Source organism: Globicephala melas, chromosome 2 (genome assembly GCF_963455315.2).
Source record: "Globicephala melas chromosome 2, mGloMel1.2, whole genome shotgun sequence".
Lineage (NCBI taxonomy): Eukaryota > Metazoa > Chordata > Mammalia > Artiodactyla > Delphinidae > Globicephala > Globicephala melas.
The window spans coordinates 25,325,613-25,349,424 of record NC_083315.2 but is presented as its reverse complement, the minus strand read 5'-3'; the positions used below and the strand labels follow the sequence as shown (position 1 = coordinate 25,349,424).

At 38.0% G+C, this 23,812-nt stretch overlaps 1 protein-coding gene across 3 annotated transcripts in view; it reads left to right on the top strand.

Moving 5' to 3' along the window:
- Positions 1-2,867: 2,867 nt before the first annotated feature.
- The window catches only part of TASOR2 (transcription activation suppressor family member 2), a 65,673-nt gene continuing 44,728 nt past the window's right edge, over positions 2,868-23,812 (top strand). The window contains exons 1-4 of one of the 3 annotated variants that reach the window (XM_030836877.2): positions 2,868-3,374; positions 11,674-11,850; positions 19,254-19,387; positions 23,572-23,717. In XM_030836877.2, the coding sequence (XP_030692737.1) occupies positions 11,828-11,850; positions 19,254-19,387; positions 23,572-23,717 (303 nt within the window). In that variant the 5' untranslated portion in view covers positions 2,868-3,374; positions 11,674-11,827. The remainder of the gene's footprint in view (positions 3,375-11,673; positions 11,851-19,253; positions 19,388-23,571; positions 23,718-23,812) is intronic. The other 2 variants (XM_030836878.2, XM_060293386.1) reach the window with 2 other exon arrangements.

The following is a 23,812-nucleotide window of genomic DNA, read 5'->3' as shown; positions in this document are numbered from 1 at the left end:
TAGCAAGTTGCAGGATATAAGGTTGCTATGGGAACATCATTTGTACTTCTATATACTAGCAATAAGCCATTATAAATTAAAATGTCAAAATACCATAAAAATATGAAGAGATAAATATAACAAAATGTGCACAAGACCTGAACACTGGAAAATATAGATGTTGCCTAGAGAAAATATGAGAGACCTAAATAAATAGAGATATCATGTTCATGAATTCAAAGGTAGAATATTGAGATGTTAATTCTCTCCAAATTGATCTATGTATTAAACACAATCCCAGGCAATATCCTAGAAGCTGTAGGTTGTTTGTTTTTTTTTTTGATTTGTTTGTTTTTGTGTGTGTATGTGTGTTTTGAGGTAGAAAATAAACTGATTCTAAAATTTATACAGAAATTCAAATGACTTAGAATAGCCAAAACTATTCAAATATTGGAAAAAGAACAAAGTTGGAGGCAATGCAAATTCAAACCATATGACACCCTTCAGAGTAACTAAAGTTAAAAAATATTGACCAAGATGTAGAGAAACTAGAATTCTCATAGATTTCTTGTGGAAATATAACTTTGTAAAACCAATTTGCAAGAAGTTTGACTTTATCTATTAAAGCTGAACATATGCCTTCTTTATTGCCACAATAATGCTGTATAATAGACCACCCCAGGCTCAGTGACTTAGGACAACAGCATTAATTCTCATACTCACCAATCTTTGGGATGTCTAAGTTTATGCTAATCTAAGATTGGTTTGGCCTGCAGGTTGGATTCACATCTGCTCCATATGTGCTTATTCTGAGGGCCCAGACTGAAGGGGCAACAGCTACATGAGACTATGGTCTCCTCGTGTGCATCACCTGCACTCAGGAGCCAAATCAAACTATGCAAGCACACAAGACTCCTGCATATATCATGTCTGCTAATATTCTATCAGCCAAAAGCATTCATATGACCAAGGACAATATCAATGGGGTAGAAAAGCAAACCTGACCAACAGTAAAAGAGGGAAGGGAATAAATATTTGCTGAAGCAAAAAGTCCAAATCATCATGTCCAGCACGTCCAGCATGTAATACACCCAACATAAATGATGCCCAAGTGTACAGAGATGTGAATAAGAAAGTTCAGGGCTTCCCTGGTGGCGCAGTGGTTGAGAGTCCACCTGCCGATGCAGGGGACATGGGTTCGTGCCCTGGTCCGGGAAGATCCCACATGCTGCGGAGCGGCTAGGCCCATAAGCCATGGCCGCTGAGCCTGCGCGTCCGGAGCCTGTGCTCCGCAGTATTATTCATCATAGGCAAGAACTGGAAATAATGCAAATGTCTATCAACAGTAAAATAGATAAAGAAAATGTACTACACCCACCCCTATATATATAGCAATGAAAATGAAAGAATTGTGTACACAAAAACATGAGTCTCACAGTGTTACTCCAAAGAAACCAGGCACAAACCCATTCAGTTTATATAAAGTTCAAACCACAAGCAAAACTAAATGATAAAGTTTAGGGATGCATATTTAGGCAGCAAACCTACTAAGAAAGGAAAGGAAGAGATTACCATGGAAGTTAGATTCGTTGTTAGGTTTGATGGTAGGTAAGGGGAGTGGGTATTGATCCATAGGTGGCGCAAGAAGGAACTTCTGGGTTTTTGGCAATGTTCTATTTCTTGACCAGGGTGGTGGTTTCATGAATATTTGCTTTGTGATAAACCAGGGAGTTGTACATACTGGTTTTATGTACTTTGAAAACATCGGCTGTACCTCAGTCTCTGCTTCTACAGCCAACCTTCCTCAGTTCTTGAACACAATTTCATGTCTAGGACTTTTGTACTTACTTTGTCTTCTGCTTGGAAAGCTCTTCCTCCTCATCTTCCAAGAACTAATTTGGTCTGTTTTTATCACTGAGGTTTGACCTCAAATGTCCCTTATTCAGTGAGACGTTGTAGCTCTGCCTCTTCTGCTCCGGCCTCCAGCCTCCAACCCCATCCTCAGCATTTCTGGCTTGTTTTCACTGCAGTATTATTAAGTTCTGTTCTGGTGGTGGTGGTGGTGTTACTTGTTACTGTTTGTCATCCACCTCTAGAATAAGCTCCACTCTGTGCAGGTCCTTATCTGGCTTATTCATGACTGTAATCTTAGTGCCTAATTCAGCACCTGGCCACAGTAAACCATAAAAGATGCTACTGAATGAGTAAATTATTCTATTCCCATAGTGTGGCCCAGTGTCTGGCTCACGGTTAAGTGCATCACCTAGTATCTCTGATTGGTATAAGTAATGCTATTTGTGGTAACAGCATTGCTATAGTAATGCTATTCCCTTCACTCTGCATGGAATAGAAACTTCTAGTGGTGTTTTCCTAGGGAACCCACCACATAAATAAATGTTACATGGATCAACGTTTATTAAATTACTACAAAGGCGTGATTTCGTAAACGTCGCTTTTGGGCAAGACAAGACAAGCAACGCTGCGGCAGCTGTAGCAGGAGACTCAAGGAAGTATATACTCCCAACGGTGAGGCGAAAGACGCCCGCAAACACATTCAAGGCCGTCATGGCCGCGCCTCCGCGGTTCCCCTTGCGCGCCTTCCGCTTCCGGTAACGCGTCAGCCCCGCGAGACGCCCCGCTCCGCCCGCCGGGCAACCGCGCCCGCCAGAATCCTTTGTCCAATCCCGGGCCGCGCTGCGGGCTCGCGCCTGCGTAGAGGAGAGAGGTGAGCGCCGCGTGGACGACGGCCGCAGCTCGCGCCTGCGCGTCGGCTTCTCCCCAGCGATTGGCTCCTGCCTCCTAGGGACGCCACAGTTCAGTTTTCACTTTCTCTCCCCCCATCTCCGCTTCCTGTGGGCGTGCGGTTTTACTTCCGGGTTCCAGCGTCAGTCACTGAGAAAGTCGACTTGTTACCTCAGGTGGTGGGGAGTTTCAGCGTTCGTGCCTTCCTATGACCCTCTGGGGCAGGAGCAGCGTTTGGCTGACGAGCGCGGCGAGGTCTGCAGGCTCCGAGCCTGGACTCCGGTCCCGCGTCACTCCCGCCGGCGCCTCGGAGCCGCCCCGCGGCGCCCGGGCGGCGTTCTTGGCACAAGGGCGGAGAGGAAGGACTGTTTGCGACGTGGAGGGTCCCGCGCGCTGCTGACGAGCCTGTGCGAACGCGGGCCCTGTGGAACCGGGAGGAGGGGAGTCCCTGCAAGGGGCGGCCCGAAGGCTCCCCGGCCCGGGGAGTTGGCCCGGGCGCGGCTGGTTGGCAGGGTCCGACGGGATCTGTCACGCTTGGCCTCGAGGGCCTGAGGGGAGGAAGCGCGTGTGGAGGCGCGGACAGCATTTTAGCATGGGGAGGAAACTGAACGCTGATCTTCGGTCCGCGGAGGCGGCGGCGGCGCACAGGACAGGTGAGACTGCCTCTCGTGAACGCCCACCCAGAGGGCAGGCGAGAGGAGCCCGTCCTCCGGGGCCGAGTGCCCGGCGTGGCCGCTCGGGCTGTGCGGGGTTCGTTGTTGTCATTTTATTTTTTAATGAAAAATTGAGTTCCAGTCGACTTTGCATGCTTCTCATGGATGCTGAGTTGACTCACGCGTTCTTGCCTAGTAGCGCTGCTCTGGGTGGGAGGGGCGGGGGTCGGAGGTTTTCAGAATCGCTTTTGCTTTGCTGCTTCGGCTCTGACTCCACCTGTGGCCGCTTTCAGCTGCTAACACACCGATCTTCACCTGTTTCTAGTTAGCGTCTTCCAGGTGTGTAAGGCGTCAGAATTCCTGTTTCCCCTTTCGGAGGTGGAAAGTGTAGGGTGGTTCAGCACTTCCTTTGAGTTGCCTGTGAGAGGACCGCTGCATCCTCGTGGACGTTGTAAGAAGTAGCCAGCTGAAGCTTTCTTTGCTCCTTGGGTTGGGACTAGCAGTGAAGTACTTTTCTAAGGATTCTTGGTGAAGTCCGCACCTCCGCTTTCCTTCTGCATAGACTTCATTGGCCGTGTGTGACCTTTTCTTTTTTAAAGTAGGCATGGAAGAGGTCTTTCCCCAGGGAGGGTCATTTAGCTGAAAACCGAAGTAGCGCGTCATCGTAGGTTGGTCCATTCAACCCAGCAGTTTGTCTGAAGGTGGCACCAAGCAGCATTTGTGGGAGAACGTGGCACATTAACCTCAAAATTGGGGGGAAGATCCTTTGAAAACCCTCAAGTTTCTCTTAATCACCACTTGTCTATTTGAAATCCATATATTTAAATACACCTCTTTTACCCTTTATTCTCCCTGTAAGGTAAAATTAGAACAGTAAGGTTTTTGAAAATATATTCCAGACGTTAAGTGCTGTGCAAGCATACGGTGTTATTGCAGTAACGTTGGTGATCCAAGGGCCCACGGTGTTCCCCTGAAAAAGCATTAGAAGGGGAAAGGGGTTTGGATATATTTAATATTATAGGCTATGAATAAAAACAAAAACAAAAAACAAAATATAAAACAAAAACAAAAAACTGTATCTGTGTACTCTGCTTAATAGACCATCACAAGTACCTTAGAAGCCTTTGGTGTGTGCCTTTCTCCAGAAACAAAGGATTCTCTACCCCCATCACCATGGTCATCCTGAATTTTGTGTTAATTATCCCTTTGCTTTTCTTTACAGTTTTATCAACCATATATGTATCCTTAACCAACATATTGTTTACTTTCACCTGTTTTTGAACTTTAAGTAGAATCATATTGTGTACTCTGTGAATTCCTTTCGTTAAACGTTATGTTTCTGAGATCCATCCCTGTTGAAGCATGTACCTATAGCTCAATTCAGAAACTTGAGGACTCCTTCACAGTTCTAGGAAGTATTGAGGACCACAAAGATCCTTTGCTTATGTGGATTATATCATATTAGATATTAAAACCAACCAATTTTAAACGTAGATGTTGGTATATTTACATATACCATTAAGCATATGGTGTATTGCTTATAGATTTGTATACCTCTAAAAAATACTACTACTAATAATAGTAAACCTACTACATCTTAAACAACATTTTTAATGAAAAATAACTATGTTCCAACACCCAAAATAAGTTAGTGGCAAGAGTGTTTTTGTTTTACGTTTTCACAAATATATTTAATGACTGGAGTCTCATGTTTGCTTCTGCATTCAGTTAGTTGCAATATACTGTTTTAGTTGAAGTATATGAAAAAATCCGGCCTCACTAAGCTGTATGTTTAGAAGAGGGAGGAATATTTTAATATTCTTTTAAATAGTTATCTTTTTCTTTAATACTCATCAAAACCTAATAGTTTCTTAACGGTTAGCTGAAATATAGAGTTTGGAATCAATGAACTTCTCAAACTATGCGATATTAAAACCTATTGGTCTAGCTTGCATTTTTTTAACATCTTTATTGGAGTATAATTGCTTTATAATGGTGTGTTAGTTTCTTCTTTATAACAGAGTGAACCAGCTATACATATACATATATCCCCATATCTCCTCCCTCTTGCATCTCCCTCCCACACTCCCTATCTCACCCCTCTAGGTGGTCACAAAGCACCGAGCTGATCTCCCTGTGCTATGCAGCTGCTTCCCACTAGCTATCTATGTTACATTTGGTAGTATATATAAGTCCATGCCACTCTCTCACTTCATCCCAGCTTACCCTTCCCCCTCCCCGTGTTCTCAAGTCCATTCTCTACGTCTGCATCTTTATTCCTGTCTTGCCCCTAGGTTCTTCAGAACTTTTTTTAAAAAAAACTCCATATATATGTGTTATTGTACAGTATTTGTTTTTCTCTTTCTGACTTACTTCACTCTGTATGACAGACTCTAGGTCCATCCACCTCACTACAAATAACTCAGTTTTGTTTCCTTCTATGGCTGAGTAATATTCCATTGTATATATGTGCCACTTCTTTATCCATTCATCTGTCAGTGGACACTTAGGTTGCTTCCATGTCCTGGCTATTGTAAACAGAGCTGCAGTGAACATTGTGGTACATGACTCTTTTTGAATTATGGTTTTCTCAGGTATATGCCCAGTAGTGGGATTGCTGGGTCGTATGGTAGTTTTATTTTTAGCTTTTTAAGGAACCTCCATACTGTTCTCCATAGTGGCTGTATCAATTTACATTCCCACCAACAGTGCAAGAGGCTTCCCTTTTCTCCACACCCTCTCCAGCATTTATTGTTTGTAGATTCTTTGATGATGGCCATTCTGACTGGTGTGAGGTGATACCTTACTGTAGTTTTGATTTGTATTTCTCTAATGATTAATGATGTTGAGCATCCTTACATGTGTTTGTTGGCAATCTGTATATCTTCTTTGGAGAAATGTCTATTTACGTCTTCTGTCCACTTTTGGATTGGGTTGTTTGTTTTTTTGATACTGAGCTGCTTGTAAATTTTGGAGATTAATCCTTTGTCAGTTGCTTCATTTGCAAATATTTTCTCCCATTCTGAGGGCTGTCTTTTCATCTTGTTTGTGTTTTCCTTTGCTGTGTAAAAGCTTTTAAGTTTCATCAGGTCCCATTTGTTTATTTTTGTTTTTATTTCCATTACTCTAGGAGGTGGGTCAAAAAGGATCTTGCTGTGATGTATGTCATAGAGTGTTCTGCCTATGTTTTCCTCTAAGAGTTTTATAGTGTATGACCTTACATTTAGGTCTTTAATCCATTTTGAGTTTATTTTTGTTTATGGTGTTAGGGAGTGTTCTAATTTCCTTCTTTTACATGTAGCTGTCCAGTTTTTCCCAACACCACTTATTGAAGAGGCTGTCTTTTCTCCATTGTATATTCTTGCCTCCTTTATCAAAAATAAGGTGACCATATGTGTGTGGGTTTATCTCTGGGTTTTCTGTCCTGTTCCATTGATCTATATTTCTGTTTTTGTGCCAGTACCATACTGTCTTGATTACTGTAGCTTTGTAGTATAGTCTGAAGTCACGGAGCCTGATTCCTTGAGCTCCGTTTTTCTTTCTCAAGATTGCTTTGGCTCTTCGGGGTCTTTTGTGTTTCCATACAAATTGTGAAATTTTTTGTTCTAGTTCTGTGAAGAATGCCATTGGTAGTTTGGTAAGGATTGCATTGAATCTGTAGATTGCTTTGGGTAGTAGAGTCACTTTCACAATGTTGATTCTCCCAATCCAAGAACATGGTATATCTCTCCATCTGTTGGTATCATCTTTAATTTCTTTCATCAGTGTCTTATAGTTTTCTGCATACAGGTCTTTTGCCTCCTTAGGTAGGTTTATTCCTAGGTATTTTATTCTTTTTGTTGCAGTGGTAAATGTGAGTGTTTCCTTAATTTCTCTTTCAGATTTTTTATCATTAGTTTATAGGAATGCAAGAGATTTCTGTGCATAAATTTTGTATCCTGCTACATTACCAAATTCACTGATTAGCTCTAGTAGTTTTCTGGTAAAGTATTTAGGATTCTCTGTAGTATTATGTCATCAGCAGACAGTGACAGCTTTGCTTCTACTTTTCTGGTTTGGATTCCTTTTATTTCTTCTTCTTCTCTGATTGCTGTGGCTAAAACTTCCAAAACTGTGTTGAATAATAGTGGTGAGAGTGGGCAACCTTGTTTTGTTACTGATCTTAGAGGAAATGGTTTCAGTTTTTCACCATTGAGAACGATGCTGTCTGTGGGTTTGTCATATATGGCCGTTATTATGTTGAGGTAAGTTCTCTCTGTGCCTACTTTCTGGAGGGTTTTTATCATAAATGTGTGTTGAATTTTTTCAGAAGCTTTTTCTGCATCTATTGAGATGGTCATATGCTTTTTCTCCTCCAATTTGTTAATATGGTGTATCACATTGATTGCTTTTTGTATATTGAAGAATCCTTGCATTCCTGGGATAAACCCCAGTTGATCATGGTGTATGATCCTTTTAATGTGCTGTTGGATTCTGTTTGCTAGTATTTTGTTGAGGATTTTTACATCTATGTTCATCAGTGATATTGGCCTGTAGTTTTCTTTGTGACATGTTTGTCTGGTAGCTTGCACTTTAAAGGGATCTTTCACCCATGCATTGGTCATGAGGAAGATACTAGTTCACTGAATTATGTAGATTTCCCAAATGATGGCACATTTCAATATATAATACCAAAAACTCACTTACATTATCATCACCACTTTGGGAACCACTCCTGTGATTCATTCGTTTTTGTTGAAGTATAATAATCTACTCTAAGAATATATTATACGTTTATCCATTTTATTCTTTATGAACATATTGGTTATTTCCAACATTTGGGCTATTATAATTAGCGGAGCCATAAATGTTCTCAGTTATCTCCAAGTGCATATACACAGTACTGTTGATCGGGCATATTTGTAGTGGAAATGCTAGATCCATTGGGAGGATATTTGCATGTTCAATTTCATTAGATAATATCTAACTTTTCCCAGATGGTGATTCTGATTTATACTCCACCAGTTGTGAATGAAACCTCCCTTTGCTCTCCATTCTCTCTACGTATGGCATTGTCCAACTTTTAAAATCTTTGCTGGTCTGGTAGAAGTGAAATGATATATTACTGTGGTTTTAAACTGCATTTCTCTGATTACTTAAAAGAAACTCAGGGTCTGTTTTCTACAGGCTGCTTGTTTTTTCTTACTAATATCTACGAATTAAAATGAAATATGTTATATATACTAGTTGATGAACTCTTCCTGTTGCTAAAAAAGTTACTAGGATCATTTATTTAAACAATTTAAAAACATGTAAAGGCATGTTTTAGTCTTTCTTCCCTGTACCTGTCCAGCTCATTCCCCCAGTGTATTTTTTTATATTCCTCCTTCTTACTCTAATTTCTGCTATTATGCTCCTTATTTTCCTCCACTTTTCAGTATATTCTAGAAGTCTTCACAAATAAGTATAGACGAAGCGTACTCATTCTATAGAGTAGGAAAAGCAGTTTTCTACTTTGTGGCTGTACCAGTTTTACCTAATCTGTAGTAGATAGAGTATTTGATATTTTTCTAATCTTTTGCTATTAAAAAAAAACAAAACAGTGGTGCATGGAGTAACTTTGTAGAGTTGTCATTTTGTATGTGAGATTTCTATACAGTTAATTTCCAAAACTGATTGTTGGGTCAATATGTAAATGCTTTTGAAATTTTGGTAAATATTGCCAAATTGCTTTTCCTTGGATTTTGCACTCTTACCTGCAGTATACCTAAGTGACTATTTTTCCTAAAACCTCGCCTCACGGAATATGCTTATAAATTTATAGGTTTTGATAGTGTGATCAGTGAAAAGTGGTATCAGTTTATTTGAATTTACATTTTCTTGGACCGTTTGAGCATCTTTATATATGCTTAAAGGTCTTTCCCCCCTCTTTTTTTGTACTAACTGTTCATATCCTTTGTCCATTTTTCTGTTTTTTATTGGGTTGTTGAACTTTGGGACTTCTTTACATACTCTAGGTACTAATCTTTTGATAGTTAAGTAGGTTGCAAATTCTTTTTCTCTTTGTGGTGCTAGTAATTCTTAATTTTAAACATTTTTATTTCATGTCTGTATATTTAGAATTGTTATTTGTGGGTAGTTTGGAGTATAGCTGTAATTTTAACTTTATTCACATATGGATAACCAGTTGTGGTAGAAATTACCATTGAATCCACTTGGGTTTGAAGTTTTGGTGGTGGCAGATTCTTGACTAGTGATTTAATTTTTTTAATAGTAGCAGGATTACTTAGATTCTTAAAGAAAATTATGTCAGTTTTGGTAAATTAGATTTTTTCTAGGACTCTGTCCATTTTGTCTAAATTTGTAATATTTATTGGTACAGGGTTGTTAAAAGTGCCCTCTTCCTATTTTTAATGTGTGAAGAATGTGTAATTATGTCTCCTTTTTTCATTTCTGATACTGCATACTTCTGTTCCCAACTCCCCTCCTCCTTTTCTGTTAATTCATCTTGCCTGTAGTTTATCATCTATCTTATTAGTCTTTTCAGTGAATCCTTTTTTAGCTTTGTGATTATCTCTATCATGTATTTGTTTTTATTTTTTAATTCTTTTTTTATTAATTTATTTGTTTATATTTTATACTCAGCTGCGTTGGGTCTTTATTGCTGTGTGCGGGCTGTTTCTAGTTGCGGTGAGATGGGACTACTCTTCGTTGTGGTGTGCAGGCTTCTCATTGCGGTGGCTTCTCTTGTTGCGGAGCACAGGCTCTAGGCTCTCAGGCTTCAGTAGTTGTGGCATGTGGGCTCAGTAGTTTGGCTTGCAGACTCAGTAGTTGTGGCACATGGGCTTAGTTGCTCCGCAGCATGTGGGATCTTCCCAGACCAAGGCTTGAACCTGTATCCCCTGCATTGGCAGGTAGATTCTTAAGCACTGAGCTACCAGGGAAGTCTTATCATATATTTCTTTTTGTGTTTATTTTTTGTTTTTTCATTTATTAAACTATTTTTGAGATAGCTATAGATTTGTATGCATGTGTATGCTTTAGATATGCTCATTTTAAAGAGCATCAGTTGGAATTTTAATGCAATTTTCAAACATTTTTAGCTGGGATATATAGCCTATTTACATTTGCTGCAGTTGCTCTTATTTTTGCTTTCTATTTGTCCTGGCTGTTTTATATTTCTTTTTTCTCCTTTTTTGTTATTTTTTTTAAAATAGCTATTTAATATCTTATATCATTTCATTTTCCCCATATATTATTTCAGAAGTTTTATACTTTTTTCTCTTTTTATAGTTATCCTAGAAATATCATGCATCCTTGACTTTTCAAAATCTAAAAATAACCAGTAGGGCTTCCCTGGTGGCGCAGGGGTTGGGGGTCCGCCTGCTGATGCAGGGGACGCGGTTTCGTGCGCCGGTCCGGGAGGATCCCACGTGCCGCAGAGCGGCTGGGCCCGTGGGCCATGGCCGCTGGGCCTGCGCGTAGAGGGCAACAGTAGAGGCCGCGGTGGTGAGAGGCCCGTGTACCGCCAAAAAAAAAATTTTTTTAATAATAAAAATAAAATAACCAATATCTTTACCTTCCTCTTAGATAATACAAGAACCTTAGTAGTTTAATTTTATTCAGCCCCTCATGACTTAACATGTTATTATTATGTAGTTTAATTTTTTTTTAATATTCTTATAAGACAGAAGGAGACCTGTTTAGAATTGTTATTGTGTCTTGCAGTCAGTCCTTTTTTATATTTCCCACATTTTTGCTACTTTCTCTATTATTCATTGATTGTTTTATCTTTTAGACCATCCACCTAGGGCCATTTTCCTTCTGCTTAAAGTCTATCCTTTAGAATAGATGAACTTTCTTAGTTTGTGTTTACCTGAAAATGTGTTTGTTTCACCATCACTTAAGGAAGATGTTTTTGCTAAATATAGCAGTTTAGGTTGGCAGTTATTTTCTTGTAGCAATTTGAAGATCTCATTCCTCTGTCTTTTGGTTTCCGTTATTGCTATTGAAAAGTCACCTGTCAGTCTTTCAGTTCCTTGTCTCTGGCTGCTTTAATATTTTTCCCTTTGTTTTTAGCTTTCTGCTGTTTCACTGTATCTATATTTATCTTGCTTGGGTTTATTTGGCTTTTTTAAGTCTGTAAATTGGAGGTGTTTTGAAATGTGTTTATTGACTTACTCATAACTCCTAAACTGTGAATTTCCATTTTTATGTTCTATTGATCTGTTTGTCTTAATGTATAAATAAATCTTTTATAACCTTCATAGTAAATATTTTCTCCTGGTCTTTTGCTTTTCTTTTCCTTTGTTTCCCACAGTTTCCCCAACAGACTGCATTGCCAAACTCATGGATTTTTGATAATCTGATAAGTGAAAAGTGAACCTTGACAATAAAACTCTGGAACTGGTCTTTTGAGAGGAGTAGGACTGCGACTACTCTTTCAGTTTTTTCATCATAATTGGTTTATTCAGATGTTTCTTCCACTTAGACCAATGTTAGTAAATTATATTTTTATAATTTTCAAATTTATTGGTATAGTGTGTGATAATTTATTATTTTCGAAATTTTTCCCTGTATTTGTGGTTAGCCTTCTTTTGTTGATATTTAATTTTTTCTCTTTATTGATTATATTTGCTAAAGGTTACTTATTCCAAAAGAACCAGTTTGGGGACTTCCCTGGTGGTCCAGTGGTTAGGGCTTCACCTTCCAATGCAGGGGGTGTGGGTTCAATCCCTGGTGGGGGAGCTAAGATCCCACATGCCTCATGGCTGGCGGGGGTGGGGGGACAAAAACCATAAAACAGAAGCAATATTGTAACAAATTCCGTAAAGTTTTTTTTAAAGAAATGGTCCACATTAAAAAAAATCTTTTTTTTAAAAAAAAGAACTAGCTTTTGGTTTTTATTGTTTAACTCAATTGGCCTTTTGTTTTTAAATTTGGCCTCTTTTTATTTATGAATTTTCTAAGAAGTGTCTGGGGCATACTTTCTGTTTTTTCTTAAGAATTTAGTAACACTTAATTGGATAACTAAATCCCTTGGTAATATTCTATGTTAAAGACTCTGCCCTCCTTGGTACGGTGAAATAGACCCTGTTTAGAACTTTTGGGTACACCTGCTCCCTCATTAAATATTCAAGACCCCAACTCCTGAGGCCTGTTTTGACCAGTTGAAGCACCTGCTTCACCCTGTGGTTATCCTCCACTTCTCTATGAGCCACCTTTAGTAAATAGGCCTATTCTCTGCCCAGGGCATTTGTGATGGGATATATCTAGGGGTGGTGGTGATTAAAAAAAAATCATTGTTATGGTATGGATTAGATGTCACTTTCCCTTTTGTTATATGTGATAATCAAAATAATCTAAAGCAGGTCTTAAAATGTAATTGACCCTGAGAGAAATTTAGTCTTAGGATTTTCTTGTAAGAAGGACAAAACTACTTAACAGTATCTTTGTAGTGTATAAATACAGTAATGTGTTTAATGCAGCCATTTCATTGCAGGCTGATAGTTTGATGCTGAAGCACAAATTAGTAAACGTGGTTTGATGAGCCAGAACAAAGGCCGGTTCCTTTATACAGATGTCTGAAAATGGCACCATATAAACTTCGAAGTGATTCTAATAAAAAGTGCATAATGTTGAATATGGAAAGTATGTTCTCCAAAGAATCTGTTGACTTTTTACACAGCATAGCAAGAAAGAAAACAAAATATGATATAAGATTATAAGCATCTGTCTGATATATAGAAATCTTTTTTATAGTAGAAATGGATTTTGAAAATGTTAAAACAATCTTCAAAAATTGAATATTAAGTCTAAAAGTAAGCCACAGTTAAATGAAAAAATCATAGTACGAAGGGATTTTTAGCAATGGAAATAATTTTTTTTTTACTTTTGAATTTTCTTTATATTTTTATACAGCAGGTTCTTATTAGTTGTCCATTTTATACATATTAGTGTATACATGTCAATCCCAATCTCCCAATTCATCACACCACTACCACCCGCAGCCAATTTTCCCCCAGCAATGGAAATAATTTTTTAAAGTTTTTAAAAAGAAGGCAGTTGCTCTCCCATTGCATATGTTAAATATGCAAAGTGATTTTGCTATTTTAAATAGTAATTAATCTACGTGATTCTTTATGAATTTAAGTAATTTCCTTTGTGAGTTAAGGTTTTCCTGTATGTTTTCTATTTGTACAATACCATAGCGGCAATGATTCTCTAGGAGCTCCTGATTAGTTTTCCGCTAGCAAGTGCAGATACGGTCCAGGAAATGCGTATGGATGTCTTAGATTACTTGGTTAAAACATAAGCCAAAAGGAAAGACGTCCTTAGATCAGGCCAAACACCACACACACACACACCACACACGCACACACGCACACACACATTCCAACTTTATTTTTCATGAGTTTTGTTAAGGCTGTGTGGCTTAGTGGGAGGGACAAGCACCCCATCCCAACCCTGGGTGCTGGTATCAGCATCTCCTGGGCATATATGGAGTATCCAAAACCATATTCAGTAGACCTTTTATTTTTGTAAATTACACAGCAAAGCCCCATGAAACTATAATCAGCGAATTTACTAGACAATAATGGGAAAGCTTTATAGCAGCGGTGAGTTAGAATAACTTGGGGTCACTGTGGTGAAAAGACGTGGATTTCGGTTTAGGTCTAGGATTTGCAATCCAGAATGGTTACTGAATAACCTGCAGGCAAGACCTTCGAGGGAATTGAAGCTTGGAGCGATCGTTGTAAAATAACAATAAAACTGTCCACCTAGGAGTACTGGGAGACGTCAGAAACAGGGAACTGAGGACACTCTGCTTGTCCAGCCCTCGGACCAGACTGCGGCTCCCCGACCCGGCGCACAGCCAGGCTACCTGGCTGTGCGCGTGTGCGCGGCTCGCGGTTCGCCACCCGCCCTCGTTGACTTTTAAAGGCACAACCCGCGCCGCCCCCGCCACACTGGCTTTCGCTGGCGGGAGGGGGCCGGAGGGGCCAGCTGGGCAGAGGGACAGCCCCCTCCGCCACACACCATGAGGTGAGGAGGAGGGACCCGCTCTAACCCCCACCCAGCCAGGGACTCCTGGAGACACCTGCGTCTGGGGCCTCCCACCTGGCCGCTGAGCTGCCTGCCAGAGAACTGGGTGACGAGGAGACTGGGAGAAGGGACGGACTGGGTGTCCCACCTTCAGGGGGCTTTAGGGAGTGAAGCTTTGGTGGGGCCGCCGAGGTAGGTGGTGAACAAACGGTTTTATGTACTTAAGGGTTTACGGAGCGCCTTTGCCTCCTGACTCATGGGATTCTGCGAGGGTGGAGTGGAGAAACCCTTGCCGAACTGCCAGAGAGATGGCATCACTCTTTACAACTCTTCTGTGTGTGTAGACTTCTGTGTGTGTACAGTATTTTAGGAAGTCTTTTGAATTGTAAAGCAGTGATTCCAAATGGACTTTTGCACTTCAAATAATAGCAAGGGTATCTTGGTTTTTATTCTTTCTGTGGGTGATTATCTTGACATTAGAAAACATTTAAACTTTTGTACGTGGTAGACTTTTTTTAATTTAAGAAATTTTAAAAATTTAAAGTTTAAAAATTTTTAAGAACTTAAAAATTGTTATAAAAATCATACATTTCTCATTCTGTAGTATTTTTTAATAGAGAAGCTTTATCTTATGGGTCTCTTACTGTTTTGGCTTATGGGAAATGTTATTTCCATTCATTTACTTTGTGTTCATTTTAAAAACTAACTTGCTACTACGTAGGGCCATGGAAGATCTTTTTTTCCAAAATGAAAATAGCTTTACTTCCCCAGATTATATTTATGCTTACGTAAAATTTCAGATAATACATAAAGCTGTAAAAAGAATGAAACAGGAATTACCTGTACTTGACCTACCCAAAGATAACTTGGTAGAGCGTTGAGTACTGTGGTACTAGGAGCTCTGCTGGGTACTGAAGGGCTTTGTGAGCAAGACAAAGAGTATTTGCCTCTATGGACCTTACATTCTGCTGGGAAAGATGGACACACACACATCCAAAAGTAAATTGACAAAATAGCTGTATGTTGTAATGAGTGATTTAAAGAAAATACCTACTTTAGGTGGGGTGATCAGAGGAGGTTTATCTGAGGGAATAACTTGAGATTTCACTAAAAGAAGAGAGGGAGATAAGCCAAGGGCAAAACAGGAGAGCGAGCGTTTCAGTCAGAAATAACAGCAAGTGCAAAGGCCTGAAAAGAGCAAAGAGCTTGAATGGAAAGACCAGGGTAGCTGGACCGTAGTAGTAAGCCAGAGGAGGGAGGATCAGGTGAGGTGGAGGAAGCAAGCAGGGGTCAGATTTCACAGGGCCATGGCAGGGAGTGTGTGTTGTATTCTGGGGGGCAACGAGAAGCCGCTAAGGGTTTAAGTAGAGAAGTGAAGTGATTTGGAATATGGATTGATTCATTCAATACATGAATGTGTATTGAAACCTTACTGTGTACCAGGCACTGTTCTGGGCACTGGGGTACAGCATGGAAAAGGATGAATTCCTGTATTCATGAAGCTAATAATCTAGTGGTGGGAGCATAATCAAATAAACAAGAAAAACATCAGATATTGATAAGCATTATACAGATGATGACCATTGTTTAAATCATAGTATATGTTCTTAAGACTTTGTGTATATATATATACATACTTCTCCTTTGTTATCAGCTTTTCTTTCCCCTAAACAACTTATGGTAGGATTTTTTCTGTGTTACATTAAATGAACAGCTTTCTTTTATTTGGGAGCATCAATTTGTTTTGTAGATTAAGTATGGCCAAAATAATACTACATAAATGAAAAAATACTGTGCAGCAACAAAAACTTATCTAAGTCATCTGTTTGGAAAGAAGTATATAGTAACTTCCTTTGGACAGTCTGACATGTGGCTCTCCTACCTCATCCCATGTTCCAGCAGCCCCTCATGATAACTTTGACCTGTTAATGTGGTTAGTTAAATTTATGGATTTCCTATTTATTGAACCAATTCATACATTCCTAAAATGTACCTTAATTGACTTCTGTTATTATATTAGTGTCCTGATGGATTCTCTTTGCCAATACATATATTTTAGGATTTTAGTATCAATATTCATGAGATAGATCTATAGTTTCCTTTCTTAGTATTTTCTTTGTCAGATTTTGGTGTTAGCATTTGACTGCTTTATAAAAAAAATTGGGAAGCTCTTTTTCTGAGTTTTGGAACAGATTAAATTGCATAAGTATTATTCTTTCATTTAATTATCAAATACATATTTACTGAACATTCACTGCGTGCCAGGCATTGGGCTGATGCTGGGTAATCACAAGTAGACAAAACAGACATGATTCCTGTCCTCATAAGGCTTGGTTTATTAGGTAAATAGACATTAGTGAAATAATTATGATTATGTAATTATAAACCATGATAAATACTCTGAAAGAAATCATTGAAGATCTACTTTGTTCTTTTCATGTATTTGAGTAAATGGTTATTGTGTTAATACACACTAAAAATTAATTCTTTTAAAATTAATATTTGTTGAAGATTTGATATGTAATTACTTCTGTGATAAATACATAAGTAAATAAAATGAGGTCTTCATAATTATAAAAGTTAAAATAAAAATAATGGTGATAGTAGCTACCATGGTAGGTGGTATATTGCACATTTTTTGATTGAAGAAATTAAGACTTACATTAAGTAGACACTTCAGTTATGTCTGTGACACCTCCAGTTGTACACTCCTCTGGAAATTCCACTAAGATTATAGTAAAAGAGTAAAGATATAAATCCACAAAGATCAAGAGAGTGAGAAAGGAGAAGATAAATGAAATCAGTATTTGGGAAACTACAAAAGAAGGTGGTCAATTACTAAATGATTTAGTGGATTAGAGAATGCTGAAGGCTGAAGAGAGGTAAGCCAACAAGAGCAAGCCAGTTCCCTCCACAGAATCTGGAAAAGGCTCAGGATTTAGAGGTACCAAGTACTTCTCAGGGCAGGAATATGGGTGGAATAGAAATAGAAGTATCTGTAAACTGTGGTATCTTTAAAAAGAAAAGAGAAAATACAACTTACGTAAAAGAAGAGATTCTATTTTTTAAAAAGGGAGAGAAATTATTCAGGAAGCAGGAAAGGATTAGATAATAAAGCTGAAGAACTCTCCTAAAAAATAGAATAGCCACAACAATTAGACAAAAAGAGTGAGAAAGTATTTAGAAAATAAAGGTCCAGTCAAGAAAGTTTTTCATCTAATCCAGTGGTAGGGAGAAAAATCTATAACGAAATCAGTACTATAAATATGTGGGAGAATCTGGAACATGATACAGTGGGTACCTAGTGATACCAACAGCCAGTGTCATTGAGATGGGATATGTCATGAAAGGTTTCAGAGAGGTACTGATACCTGAAATCTAAGTAAGTATTCAAATGATAAGCCAAAAAAGGGCACTAGTGTAAACATTTTCAGGGCAATAGAAATAGCAAATGCAGAGGTGGAAACACGATACACATGAGGAACTGCAAGCAGTTCATTATTTGAGAAATTCAGTATACTTTACAAAAAATAGCATGTATAGGTTTATAATAGTACACCTTTTTTCAAAAAGGATTTGAGGTAGAACTGTGTGAATATATTTAAGATTCTTTAGAAAAAGTAGCAATATTGATTATATCATTCATTATGTCAAGAGGGGAGAATTAAATTGGGATTCAGGAGACCAGGATTCTAGTGCAGACCTACCACTAACTTGTTGAGACCTTAGTGTGATAATGTTGTTGACTGCCTTCCCAGTAATCACCTCCCTTTTTCTTCCCTTCCCCCAAACCACAATTTTGTCTAGCTTTTGGGGTGATCCCATGCTTCAGGAGCAGTTTGGGCGGGTGAGAGTGGGGGGCTGTGTGACTATTAGTTACTCTAAGCTCATTATGGTAATTCCACTCTCTTTGGTTAGTGATTGTTTTAGGAATAAACGTGTGACTCAGTTCTGGCCAATGAGGTGAGAATGGGGTGCCTGCAGAGAGAATTCTGGGAAAGCTTTCTCACCAAGGACAAAGGAAAAGATGCACTCTCCCTGCCTTCATCTTATTCTAGCTCTGAAGATGTGTTTGAGCCCAGTGTAGGGATGCAACAGAGCAGTTTTCAGGCTTAAGGGTTCCCTCCTCTGCTCCTGAAGCTGAGCATTGTTTTTAAAAATATGGTGCCTTCGTTGCTACTCCTTTTCTAAGTTGCAAGTGTAATCTGGTTTGGGAGGGTCTTTACTTCCAGCTCTGCTTTCCTCTTTGAGACCACTGTCACCAGGAGATACAGCCCTTGCTTTCCAAAGGTCACACACTCACTCTAGGAGTATTTTGTGAGCACATTCTAAGATCTCCAGGCCACCCGGACACTTTCATTATAGAGACTTTTTCTCGTTTGTCTTGATAAAATCCAGGGTATAACATAGTACTAGATACATAATAGTCATCACTAATAGTTTTGTTTAATGAAGGGTGAATCAAATATTACTTATTTAGGGGTGGGGAGAGGTTTTATTTGTGTTCTATTTGATTTTATTATTTCCAACCAGTAGAACGTGGGTGTGGTTCTATAATCTGTGCATTTTGAAAGTTTTTTTTCAATGAGGCAAAATTGATTCCTGTTTATCTCTGTGAAGAAAATTTTCTTTAGAAATTAAATAATTGGGGGAAAACCACTTCAATTTATGTGTGTTACTACTTCTTATACAGCAAATTTAGCCTTTAGCTCTGGAGACTTGACAAAGAAGGGAAACATTACAAAATTGTACCTAATGCAAACTAGATGCTCAGTAAACATTTATTTATATAGTAGATATGCCTGAAATAGAACTATTCACTTTATGATTTAATTTTTTCTTTTTTCATTTTAGCATTTATGACATTAGCAGAGAACAGGACTATGTCAAGAATTCTGGGGGTATACTTGGTGAAAATGAATTAAGACCACCCTCCCAGCTACATTCCCTGTTAGAGAAGACCAAGACAAGGTTCATATCAGAGAAGAGTGGGTATTAAACTAAATGCTATAAGCTATTACTAATGAATCCAAAGTTGCACAGTACAGTTTTTTAGATTTCAATTTAGATTGTGTAAAATGAAAGGACTTTTTAAAAAATTATAACTTCCAGTAGCTACAGATTTCTTATAATTATTAGTCCAAAATTGATAGGTGATTAAGTTTGCAAATTGCATCAGAAAAGGTGTGTGTGTTCAAGAGAAATTGTCACACTCCTGTATTTGTATTTCTTTGAAATTATGATTTATTTTACTTGATTTTAAATTGAGATATTTCAAATAGTAGAAGTAATACATGCTTATGTAAGAAAAATCTAAATTGTAGTGATATATATAAGGTAAAAGTATAAGTTCTCCTTTTTGTCCACTCTCCAATCACCATTGGTGTATATACTGTTAACGGTTGGATTTCCCATCTTTCTACATCTTTTTCTGTATACTTCCAAACACATAATTTTTTATGGTTTTTTTTACCAAAATGACATATAATACATATTATTCACTCAGTAGTATACAATAGATACCTTTGTACGTCAGTATATACAGATTTACTTTGTTTTTATTTAGTAATTGCAAGGTGTTTCCCTATTGATGGCAATTTAGGTTGTCTCCAGTGTTTTTGCTGTTATAGGTGTTGGTGCATGGAACACCCTTGTACATACAACCCCTGCACTTATGCTAATATTTCTGAGGAATAGATTCCCAGAAATGGAATGGTTATTTGGTATGCCATGCCCATTTAAGTTTTTGTTACTTTCTGCCAAATTGTGTTCTAAAAAAGTTGTATATATCTTAAACTGGCAGTCCTTTGATATCTTAAAGGTAAGGGTAGTACATTTTAGGATTAGGTGATTAAAGAATGGGCTGTTCCTTCAGCAACTGTCAAATGACCTACTTAGAGGAGATAAAGTATATAGGCATGGAGAGTATTAAAAGGTGTAGGTTGCATTCTACTAATAAGGGCCTTTAATGGCACATATTGTTGGGTTCTTAGTCTTTCTGTCTTTGATAAGTGCTATTGCTTAATTCACAAACAGGAGTTGTGGTCATGTAAGTCTGGGGGAGATGTAGAAGTGGCTAGATTCTGTTAGATTACTGTGACCCCTAAGTTGTTGACGTTTGTTCATCTCATTATTTGCTTTCAGACCAGATGCTTATAGAATGGAAAATAGATACCTGTGGTATAGCATCAGAAACTGGTTTATAATTTTTTTATCTCTCTTATTAGAAGTTATAAAGAGAGAAAAAAGTGTCCCGAAATCAGACACTCAGTATCCCTGTCATGGATTTTGAGATGGGGGAGATTGATGCAGGGTGCTTTGAGCAGAATCCAACTTGTTGTGTCAAGCTTGACCTAACTTTTTTTTTTTTTTTTTTTTGCGGTACGCAGGCCTCTCGCTGTTGTGGCCTCTCCCGTTGCGGAGCACAGGCTCCGGACGCGCAGGCTCAGCGGCCATGGCTCACGGGCCCAGCCGCTCCGCGGCATGTGGGATCTTCCCGGACCGGGGCACGAACCCATGTCCCCTGCATCGGCAGGCGGACTCTCAACCACTGTGCCACCAGGGAAACCCAAGCTTGACCTAACTTTTAAGATCCAATCCACAAATGGCAGAGAAACGTGCCCAAAGCCAGGTGCTACAGGAAAGAATATTAACTCAGTTTTCAGAGCCATTTTGATTGAACTTCAGTTTTTTCCATGTGCTCTCTGTTGGTCACTTAAACCGTAAGGGATACTCTTTATGCTTTACAGACAGGTACTTTTCAAGTTACCTTCTTAGATGTTGCTTTAGATTTCTTTGTGGAATAGCCCCCTCTTCTTTCTCTTAATATTCTGATCATCTTGAATGTTTAACTAGAGCATGTGCATTGCTCAGCAAAAAATGAAACTATCCATTTATTTAATGCTCCTCGTTTTGTACATTTGTTTTAGGTGGTTAAATGAAAGCGCATTGTATGGAAAGAGACGATGTCAAATGATTTATCAATAACATTCTCATTATCTCCTTAATTATAGAGCAGGAAACTTGTGCTTTCTTGAGAGTATAATTGAGGTCATTTATTATGAAGTCATGAAAGATTCAGGGTTTATTGTGGTTTTCCACTAACTTCTCTTTTGATATGCTTTTCCTTCTGCCAACTGTAAAATTATTACTTTTCTAACATATGGCTATTTGGAGAGTGCTGACATAAAAAGGAAGCATTTTTAACCATAAATAAATAGTTTTAGAAGTTACAGTATAAAAGTACAAAATAAGTCATTTCTTACTTGTTCCTCCTTGTTTATTTTAAATCATTACCATTAGTCCTAGCTTTATTGGGAGCAGTACTCCCCACATTGTATTAGATAGGGTTTTTTAAATTGCATTATTTCTCACAGTTTTCAGTTTATTATTGTGCGTTGACGCTCAAAATTGGGGATATATGTAGTATTCAGTACTTCTGAAACTTAAAATCTATTAACATCTTGCAGAATTTAGGGAAGTTGATAATCGTAGATTGGTCATTTCCAAAGCTATGACAACTTTTATTTCTTTCACTTGTAAGCAACATCTTTCACAAATATTGAGCCTCATAGTATAATTAGATTCTTTAAATATTATATTGCCTTTTAAAAAAATTAAATACTAGGTTTCCAAAATTATAATTTTTAAAGGAATCCTGATTTGCATTTGAGCTAGCTCTACAGATTATTTGTAAAAGGAGTTTGCAAGTGCATAGGCTTCCCAGTTTGTTTTGAGGAAGTAGCTAAAGAAAGCCATTAATTTTTTAATTGTTATCACTGGTGTTTTGCTATTTGAATCTCTTTAGAATATCCATATTTTTCACAGCACTGGTATACTGATATTGAAAGAGAGAAGGTGAAACTGAGGAAAAATAAAAGTAAGATACAATCGATATAGATCAGATGTGCCAACTTCAGAATACTAAGTGTTTCATCCTCTTTTCTTTCTTTCCTTGCTATTTATAATCTTTTATTTTTGATACTATGAAGTATTGTTATCAAAATCATTTTTAAATTACCTTGGGAATTGAAGCATTAGGACAGTTTAGTCCAAATTAATTTTACTGAAATGTTTGTTTTGATTTCTGTAATAGTCTAGGGTTTTTTAATCTGTTGTTCATAAATTAATTTTAATTAAAAAGCTTATGTTTTCTTTAACTTTTGAACTTTAGTGTAATTGGCAGAGTCCTGGTATAAGTAGGAAGCCATATTAATGTACTTATTTATACTGTAAGGCCCAAACTTCCAGTCTTACATAAATTATTCTATTATTTACAAATAATCAGTGTGTATCCTCCCCCCAACCTTGTTAAAGAGAATAGAGAGGATATAAATAGAAAGGAGTAAACGAATCAAATAGTTAAATGTTATGAGAACTCATTAGGCTCAGTTCTTGCTAAGTGAGGACTGGTAAAATCAAAAGACACAAGGGCTCAATCAAGAGAATTACTGGATTGAGTCAGTAGTTCTCAATTAGGAAACATGCCTCTCATGGGAGGGGTATACCAACATCTTTGGGATAACACATGGGTATGGTTTGAAAAAAGCACTTTCAAAAAAAGTAATAAAGTTTTATTTTTGTAAAATGATGATTTTATAATACAGCCCATAAGAAGTAAATTTTAATAGACATGTACAGGCTGGTGAGGAAGCCCCAAAGAAATATGATTTCTAATGTGTTTGCTGAGTGTGCAGTAGTAGGCTCCTTCCAAGGAACCTAACAGACTTCCTTGGGGATTTGGTGAGAAGACAGGAAGGGTAAGTTTATCAAAATGTGGCTTAGGTTTAAAAAAATTTAAGAATGAGAAGCATTGGTCTAAGCAGTTGCTGACCACCAACTTGACACTACAATTGCATCTGCTTTTACCCAGTATGGTTACAGCACCCAGCTTTAAACCAAAAGGGATTTATTCTTGCATTAAAAGTAATTCACCCTCAGTTATAATCCATTTAGGTTATTTTCACATGTGAGATCTTTTAAGATAGTCCAGATATGGTAGCCAAAACACATTGTAAATGTCTTAATTATACAGGAAGGAAATAGATGATTATTTCCTATTATCATAGATGATATATTTCCTCTATCAGTATTCAGTGATATTTAGTGTGCCACTTTTCCCCATCCTTTGGTTATCTTAAACAGTTGCATTATTTTTGTTTGTGTTTTACAGTTTTTGAGACAGTGTCCTTGAGTTCAGACTCTCTCTTCCAGAGGGCAGTTTCAATTCTCCATACTTCTTACTTGGACTCTGCATCTGAGCATGGTTTTCAGTACAGTCAAGTGACTTTGGTGAAAAATGACATTTTCTTAAATGAGGTGAGGTGCTTGGTACACACTGTGTCTGTGTGTTCGTTTTATTTTAGTTTTAAAGAAATAGACCCATTATTTTTGATATATAAGCCTAGTTCTTT